Below are 9236 nucleotides of genomic sequence, written 5' to 3' on the forward strand. Positions count from 1 at the left end.
AAAAAAAAAAAAAAAAAAAAACCATCCCTGGTTGGCCAGGCGTCTTGCTCTGTCACCCAGGCTGGAGTGCAGTGGCGTGATTTCGGATTACCGCAACCTCCGCCTCCCCTGTTTAAGCAATTCTCCTGCCTCAGCCTCCTGGGTAACTGGGACTACAGGTGCATGCTACCACGCCCGGCTAATTTTTTGTATTTTTAGTAGAGATGGGGTTTCACCGTATTAGCCAGGATGGTCTCCATGTCCTGACCTTGTGATCCGCCTGCCTCGGCCTCCCAAAGTACTGGGATTACAGTCGTGAGCCACTGTGCCTGGCCCTGTTTTTTTTTTGTTTTGTTTTGTTTCATTTTGAGACAGAGTCTTGCTCTGTCTCCCAGGTTGGAGTGCAGTGACACAATCTTGGCTCACTGCAACCACCACCTCCTGGGTTTAAGCAATTCTCTGCCTCAGCCTCCTGAGTAACTGAGTTTACAGGCATGTGCCACCATGCATGGCTTATTTTTGTATATATATATTTTTCTTAGTAGAGACAGGGTTTCACCATGTTGGCCAGGCTGGTCTCGAACTCCTGACCTCGTGATCTGCCCTCCTCTGCCTCCCAAAGTGCTGGGATTGCAGGCGTGAGCCACTGCACCCAGCCTCTTATTTTATTTCTTTACTTGATATGGACAATTCCAAATAGAGACATTTATTTCACATGCTGTACAGGTAAAGGAATATGAGGCAGGTGAGAAGAGGAAGAATCAGACATTCATCTGGCCCCAGGTTACCCATGGGATATATTACAGGTTTTTAGGCTGCATTCTAGTTCTATTTTTTGTAGTATTTGAAAGTCAAATCCAGGAATAGTATACTTTTTTTATATCTCTTCTTTAGAATCTTGGATTTGAGATATTTAGTACAATATGCTTTGCCCTCCAAGAGTCTATCTATTTATAAAGTGTTCTTTCGTATATACTTCCAAGCCACATTCATTTAGATTCCTTTAGAAATACACCAGGCAAAGGTCAGGCATGATGGCTCACGCCTGTAATCACAGCACTTTAGGAGGCTGAGGCGGGCGGATCACTAGGTCAGGAGATCGAGACCATCCTGGCTAACACAGTGAAACCCCCGCCTGTACTAAAAATACAAAAAATTTAGCCAAGCATTGTCACGGGCGCCTGTAGTCCCAGCTACTCGGGAAGCTGAGGCAAGAGAATAGCATGAACCCAGGAGGCAGAGCTTGCAGTGAGCCGAGATCGAGCCACTGCACTCCAGCCTGGGCGAGAGAGCGAGACTCTGTCTCAAAAAAAAAGAAAGAAAGAAATATACCAGGCACGGTGGCTCACTCCTGTAGCCCAGGGTCTTTGGGAGGCCAAGGCCAGCAGATCACCTGAAGTCAGGAGTTTGAGACCAGCATGGCCAACACGATGAAACCCCATCTGTACTAAAAATACAAAAATTAGCCAGATGTGGTGCCACATGGCTATAATCCCAGCTACTAAGGAGGCTGAGACAGGAGAATTGCTGAACTTGGGATGTGGAGGTTGCAGTGAGCTGAGATCTCGCCACTACACTCCAGCCTGGGCAACAAAGTGAGATTCTGTCTTGCTGAGATCTCACCACTGCACTCCAGCCTGGGCAACAAAACGAGATTCTGTCTCAAACAAAAAAAAGAAAAAAGAAGTATATTCTTGGCCAGGCATGATGGCTCACGCCTGTAATCACAGCACTTTGGGAGGCTGAGGCAGGCGGATCACTAGGTCAGGAGTTCGAGACCAGCCTGGCCAACATGGTGAAACCCTGTCTCTACTAAAAATACAAAAATTGGGCCAGGCGTGGTGGCTCACGCCTGTAATCCCAGCACTTTGGGAGGCCGAGACGGGCAGATCATGAGGTCAGGAGATTGAAACCATCTTGGCTAACACAGTGAAACCCCGTCTCCACTAAAAATACAAAAAAAATTAGCTGGGTGTGGTGGCAGGCACCTGTAGTCCCAGCTACTCAGGAGGCTGAGGCAGGAGAATGGTGTGAACCCGGGAGGCAGAGCTTGCAGTGAGCTGAGATTGCACCACTGCACTCTAGCCTGGGTGACAGAGTGAGACTCCATCTCAAAAATAAATAAATAAATAAAATAAGAATAAAAATACAAAATTAAGCTGGGTGTGGTGGTGCTCACCGATAATCCCAGCTACTTAGGAGGCTGAGGCAGAATTGCTTGAACCTGGGAGGCAGAGGCTGCAGTGAGCCGAGATCACCCCACTGCAATCCAGCCTGGGCAACAGAACAAGACTCTATCCCCCACCCAAAAAAAAAAAGGAAATATATTCTTGTAACCTGCTTGTTTACTTGTTTACCTAGTCCTTCCTTCCCTCGCCCTAATTTGTAAGGAAGCTAACCATTAGACAGACTGTTTGGTTGAAAACTGAAAGATTCACTGCAGTTCTTAATTTGTTGTTAAACATTAAAAAAAAAAGTTAACTGATGCCTCTGTATAAAATTATTAAAGTAGATAGAATTGGTGGAAATGTATAATTTTCTTGCAAAAACTGCAATATGTGTAAAATACTATATGATCTTTGGTACTTAAGAATTTTAAGGCTGGTGAGATGGTTCACAGCTATAATCCCAGCACTTGGGGAGGCCGAGGCAGGTGGATCCCTTGAGCTCAGGAGTTCAAGACCAGCCTGGCCAACATGGCAAAACCCTGTCTCCATAAAACATACAAAAATTTGCTGGACATGGTGTTCTGCACCTGTGGTCCCAGCTACTTGGGAAGGTGAGGTGGGATTGCTTGATCCCGGGAGGCAGAGATTGCAAAGATCCAAGATCTCGCCACTGCACTCCAGCATGAGCAACAGAGTGAGAACCTGTCTCAAAAAAGAAAAAAAAATGTATAAAAGTTATGCGTTTATATATATGTATGCAAGTTTTACTTAAATGTCTTCTGGGGCCGGGCGCGGTGGCTCAAGCCTGTAATCCCAGCACTTTGGGAGGCCGAGACGGGCGGATCATGAGGTCAGGAGATCGAGACCATCCTGGCTAACATGGTGAAACCCCGTCTCTACTAAAAATACAAAAAAAAAACCTAGCTGGGCGAGGTGGCGGGCGCCTGTAGTCCCAGCTACTCTGGAGGCTGAGGCAGGAGAATGGCGTAAAACCCGGGAGGCGGAGCTTGCAGTGAGCTGAGGTCCGGCCACCCCCCCCCCGCCCCGGGGAAAAGGAAAAACCCCGCCTCAAAAAAAAAAAAAAAAAAAAATGTCTTCTAAGACTATGTTCTAACTTCTGTTTTAGTGGAATATTGGTGAACGATTCTAAGTTAGACGGACCTATATTACAGATTCTATTCATGAACAATGCTATTTCAAAGTAAGTAATTTTTTCCCTCTCCTAAATATAATACTGTGTTTATGGAACAACTTTCTCTATAAATATGCTGTTTTCATTTGTACTTATATCATTTTTGTTATTTTACTTAAAATGACCCTGGAGTTAAAGCATAAGAAATCATGATTAACAGCAAGGACATTGGGGTCACAGTGACCTGAATATCTGGACTCTTACTTTCTATGTCTGTGAACCTGGGAAGGTCACAGATCTTTGCTACATCATCCATTACTTCACTGGAAAACAGGATAGTCATAGTAACTACCTGTGAGGTAGCTACATGAGCACCTCTAAGAGCTCAATAAATGGCTTCTAATAAAAATCATCACTATCATTGTAACAATAACAATGACATTCCCTATTTCTCTTTCTGAATCAGGTAACTGAGTTTTCCATGTTGGCCATCTTCAAAGCCTACTCACTTGATTATTTCTTTTAACAGCAAAACAAGACTTTTGCAAACCATCATCATCAGGGTTTCGGGTGACCCTGTGCGTTCCTGCATTGCTTGCTCAGAGTGTTCTAAAATGGTTTGCTCTGTCTCTTCTTCAGAGCATGGTCATAGACATTTCACATAGTTGCTTGCTCCCTCAAAAGTCACTTAGTCATATTGTTGTCTTCTTAATGCTGACCAAGGTCAAGAAGACAGAAGGAACAATGCCAGATCCATAACCTACTCTATCTCAGCAGAAGTGGAACCCAAGGCTCTGAGGTGGGGATGCTAAATACAGCAGCAAGGTGCTGGGCACGACTGGGCTGTAGCACTATTGTCCCTCCCATGCCCAGGTTAGAATCAGTAACCCTCTAGCTCATGACAGTCTTTCTGCACCATTCACGTAGTGTTTAACCTGCAGAAATCTTTTTTTCTTTTTTTTTTTTTGAGACGGAGTTCTGGTCTTATTGCTCAGGCTTGAGTGCAGTGGCGCGATCTCAGCTCACCACAACCTCCGCCTCCCAGGTTGAAGTGATTATCCTGTCGCATTCTCCCAAGTAGCTGGGATTACAGGCATGCGCCACCACGCCTGGCTAATTTTGTATTTTTAGTAGAGATGGGGTTTCTCCATGTTGGTCAGGCTGGTCTCGAACTCCTGACCTCAGGTGGTCCATCCATCTCAGCCTCCCAAAGTGCTGGGATTACAGGGGTGAGCCACCGCACCTGGCTTTTTTTTTTTTTTTTTTTTTTTTTTTTTTTTTTTTTTTTTGTGGTGGAGTTTCCCTCTTTTTGCCCAGGTTAGCATGATCTTGGCTCACTGCAACCTCCACCCACTAGGTTCAAGCAATTCTGCCTCAGCCTCCCAAGTAGCTGGGATTACAAGCGCCTGTCACCAGGCCCGGCTAATTTTTGTATTTTTAATAGAGACAGGGTTTCACCATGTTGGCCAGGCTGGTCTCGAACTCCTGACCTCAAGTGATCCACCTGCAGAAATCTTAAAATGTCAGAGTTACAAGATACCTAAAAGATCATCAAGTCTGTGAAAAGGAAAGTAAGTCTGAGACATTATGGCTGCCCGATTACATTGTAAAAGACTTGGGCTCCTTCGACACCTCCTGAACTGAGCACTACAGAATGTATGATGAGCTTGGTTCTTGACCCGGAGGACTGGGGAAAGTAGACCTCAGTGTTTTTTCTTGCTTTGCATTTTGATTTTATCTTTTCCAGTTTCATATTTATATTGGTGTTTCCTTATGTATGTATAAAGAATTTCTGGGAGGAGGATGTGGAAGACCTGAATATATATTGACTATCTTTGTGTTGCAGAAATAGATGGCTTAGGAGACAGGGTAGGAAGGGAGCTTTTCGTTATGTAACCCTTTTACTTCTCTTCGATTTTGAACCATTTATTTGTAGTATCTATTTAAAAATAAAGTACACAGAATTTATAAATAAAATCCGTGTATTCTTTGCACAACTGATTGGCAGTTATGCCAATCACTGTGTTACTTTATCATAATTATTTTATTAACTTGGTAACAATATGTAATTTATCTTAAGGAATATGTTCCTGAGTATTACAGAGAGTCGGTGATTTGTTAAACTTCTGAAAAACCACAACATTCACATTTGACATCTTACAGTAATGCGTAAGACTTCAGTCTATTGAATGTTTTACTCTGTCTGGGTTCTGACCATTTTGTCCTCTTACACAGGCAATATCATCAAGAAATAGAGGAATTTGTATCAAATTTAGTAAAAAGATTTGAGGAACAGCAGAAAAATGATGTGGAAAAGACTGCCTTTAATCTTTTGCCCCAGGTATTTCAAATTTAAGAGACTTTAAGCATAGTAGGTTATGCGTTTCACTGCGAATTATTGGGCCACAAGGATCCTCTTGAATCAAAACCAAAATGATTAACACCATTCACCACCTCTCCTTCCACTGGCTTGCTTTTCTGAAGCTGACTGGTTTAGCCACACGGCGTTCTTTTAGATTGTGGCTCAGACTTTTTACATTGCCCAACTTGGACGTGTGGTTTTGGGCAGAAAATTAATTTTAGGCCAGAAAATAACCTAAGTTTCTGGGGTTTATAAAAGATGGATTCCTTTTATCTAAAACCAACCGGCTTGTGGGCTATCCTTTTCCCACTACTTGTTTTTGGAAAATCAATTGTGTGCCCAAAGAAATCTGAGAAGTTTTACAATGTGAATATTAGATCATCCATTTATGTTTAAAAAAAAAAGAGAGAGTTATGACATCTGGGTCTTTTTTTTAAATTAAAAACTAAGGTAAGTAAAATTTCTCAAGGAATTTTAGCTGTTTATCCTCAGGCTTTGGAGAACAGAGTGTTCTGATTGATAGTGTTTTTTATCGCCTTTGGTTTTTATGTATTCTATACAATTTTTAAAGATTCAGCAAACTAAATACATTTAACAATAAAAACTGGCCGGGTGTGGTGGCTCAAGCCTGTAATCCCAGCACTTTGGGAGGCTGAGACGGGCGGATCACGAGGTGAGGAGATCGAGACCATCCTGGCTAACACGGTGAAACCCCGTCTCTACTAAAAAAAATACAAAACTAGCCGGGCGAGGTGGCGGGCGCCTGTAGTCCCAGCTACTCGGGAGGCTGAGGCAGGAGAATGGCATAAACCCGGGAGGCAGAGCTTGCAGTAAGCTGAGATCTGGCTACTGCACTCCAGCCTGGGTGACAGAGCGAGACTCCGTCTCAAAAACAAACAAACAAAAAAAAACAATAAAAACCATACTGAATATTATTTTTGATTCAAGGAAACTTTTGTAGTGGCTTGAGGTCTATAAGGGTTATATTATCAGTGTTGACCAGTAATGTAAAACTATGTATTTTTAATCTTTCTGGTTATGTGCCTTGCCAGTTTAAGTGTTGAAAGTGGCATAATTAATATTGGTTAAAAAAAAAAGTCATAGTGCATGCTAATGCTTCAGAAGAAGCTCTCCTTTTACATCTTCCATTCTCCCACATGGAATGTCGTCGTTCATAAACATTCTTAGCTTGATTTCTAAACTTACTAACTTCCATTTAAACTTGTTAAAGATTGGTTACCCGGGCCGGGCGCGGTGGCTCAAGCCTGTAATCCCAGCACTTTGGGAGGCCGAGACGGCCGGATCACTAGGTCAGGAGATCGAGACCATCCTGGCTAACGCCGTGAAACCCCGTCTCTACTAAAAAATACAAAAAACTAGCCGGGCTAGGTGGCGGGCGCCTGTAGTCCCAGCTACTCGGGAGGCTGAGGCAGGAGAATGGCGGGAACCCGGGAGGCGGAGCTTGCGGTGAGCCGAGATCGCGCCACTGCACTCCAGCCTGGGCGACAGAGCGAGACTCCGTCTCAAAAAAAAAAGATTGGTTACCCATTGTAATGTGTGTTTTTCTTTGTATTAGCCATCCAGTATTGTGCTAGAGGAGGACCACAAAGTGGAAGAGTCCTGTGCCATTAAAAACAGCAAGGAAGCTTTCAGTGTAAGTTTGGACATTGAATTCTGTCAATAGGTGTTTCCTATCCTATGTCAATTGGGTGGCGTTTAAAAGATAAAGTAGTATAGTCGTATGTCTTCACTTGATAACAGCATCTTTTTGTGGTAAATAGCAGTTTGGACTTTAGCCTCTAAATATTACGGTTTGCTTTTTAATAATGATTGCGTTGTGACCTGGGGCACAGTAAACATACTTTGGAGAACTTTGTTTTTGTATTGACCAACCACTTTGTTTATTCAAGAACTTGGATGAAGATATAGAAAGCATGCTTGTTGAACTTATACATGGCTAAAGCTGAGAGAAATAGATAGCTAATATAACAGATGGCAAATTTGGAATTTAAAGTGTTGACAGTCTCAAATGGTGGGTGAAAAATAGAAGTTAACAGGGATGACCTACATTTAGGCTACAGCCTTTCAATACCTATGCAAAATTTGTTAGTGTTAATACAGTGTAGTAGTATGATTTTGCAGCTTATAATTTTTTTTCTTTCTTTTTTGAGACGGAGTCTCACCCTGTCACCCAGGCTGGAGTGCAATGTCACAATCTCGGCTCACTGTAACCTCTGCCTCCCAGGTTCAAGCAGTTCTCCTGCCTAAGCCTCTCAAGTAGCTGGGATTACAGGCGCTCAGATAATTTTTGTATTTTTGTAGGGACTGGGTTTCACATGTTGGTCAGGCTAGTCTCGAACTCCTGACCTTGTGATCCGCCCACCTTGGCCTCCCAAAGTGTTGAGATTACAGACGTGAGCCACCGTGTCCAGCACAGCATATAGTATTTTAAAAGGTAATGTAACAGTGGATTATATAATATTGAAGGAAAACTGGTTTTTGTGTTTATGTAGTATTATCCCATATTAGTATACCACAATTTTAGGCTGGGTGCAGTGGCTCACACCTGTAATCCCCAGTGTTCTGGGAGGCCAAGGTGGGAGGATTACTTGAGTCCAGACCAGCCTGGGCAACATAGCCAGAACTCATCTCTACAAAAAATTCTTAAGAAATTAGCCAAGTGTGGCTGGGCGAAGTGGCTCACACCTGTAATCCCAGGACTTTGGGAGGCTGAGGCCGATGGATCACTTGAGGTCAGGAGTTAGAGACCAGCCTGGCTGTCATGGAGAAACCTTGTCTCTACTGAAAATACAAAAATTAGCCAGATGTGGTGGCACACACCTGTAGTCCCAGCTATTCGGGAGGCTGAGTCATGAAAATTGCTTTGAACCCAAGAGACTGAGGCTGCAGTGAGCCAGGATTTGCCACTGCACTCCAGCCTGGATGACAGAGTGAAACTCAGTCTCAAAAAAAAAAAAAAAAAATTAGCCAAGTGTGGTGGCATGGACCTGTAGTCCCAGCTACTCAGGAGGCTCAAGTGGGAGGATTGCTTGAGATCAAGGCTGCAGTAAGCCATGATTGTGCCACTGCACTCCAGTCTAGGTGACAGAGCAAGACCCTGTCTCAGAAAACAAAATATATATATATATATGTATGTATATAAAAGAAAGAGATACAGGCCTACTGGGATGACGAAGAGCCCACAAACTTTATTGAAAGGATAATTTACAAAGGATATCCCATCTCTACAAATAGGATAAAGGCTGTTGTTTGTAAAAGAGTAAAAGTTACTTTAAATCACCCTTTAAAGTGCCAAGTGGCAGAATTAAGACCAGTGATTGAATTGACCACGAGAAGGTACATTTCAACTCAGCGCCTAGAAAGTTCAGATTTCTGGCCGGGCGCGGTGGCTCAAGCCTGTAATCCCAGCACTTTGGGAGGCCGAGACGGGCGGATCACAAGGTCAGGAGATCGAGACCATCCTGGCTAACCCGGTGAAACCCCGTCTCTACTAAAAAATACAAAAAAACTCGCCGGGCGAGGTGGCGGGCGCCTGTAGTCCCAGCTACTCGGGAGGCTGAGGCAGGAGAATGGC

The 9236-nt window shown here is 43.6% G+C and overlaps 1 protein-coding gene across 1 annotated transcript in view; it reads left to right on the top strand.

Annotated features, from left to right (window-relative positions):
- Nucleotides 1–9236, top strand: part of ZCCHC8 (zinc finger CCHC-type containing 8) — a 35144-nt gene that overhangs the window by 7909 nt on the left and 17999 nt on the right. The window contains 3 exon segments of the mRNA XM_017889017.1: nucleotides 3274–3348; nucleotides 5515–5620; nucleotides 7218–7295. Of these exon segments, the coding sequence (XP_017744506.1) occupies nucleotides 3274–3348; nucleotides 5515–5620; nucleotides 7218–7295 (259 nt within the window).

Source organism: Rhinopithecus bieti, unplaced genomic scaffold (assembly GCF_001698545.2).
Source record: "Rhinopithecus bieti isolate Rb0 unplaced genomic scaffold, ASM169854v2 scaffold_574, whole genome shotgun sequence".
NCBI lineage: Eukaryota > Metazoa > Chordata > Mammalia > Primates > Cercopithecidae > Rhinopithecus > Rhinopithecus bieti.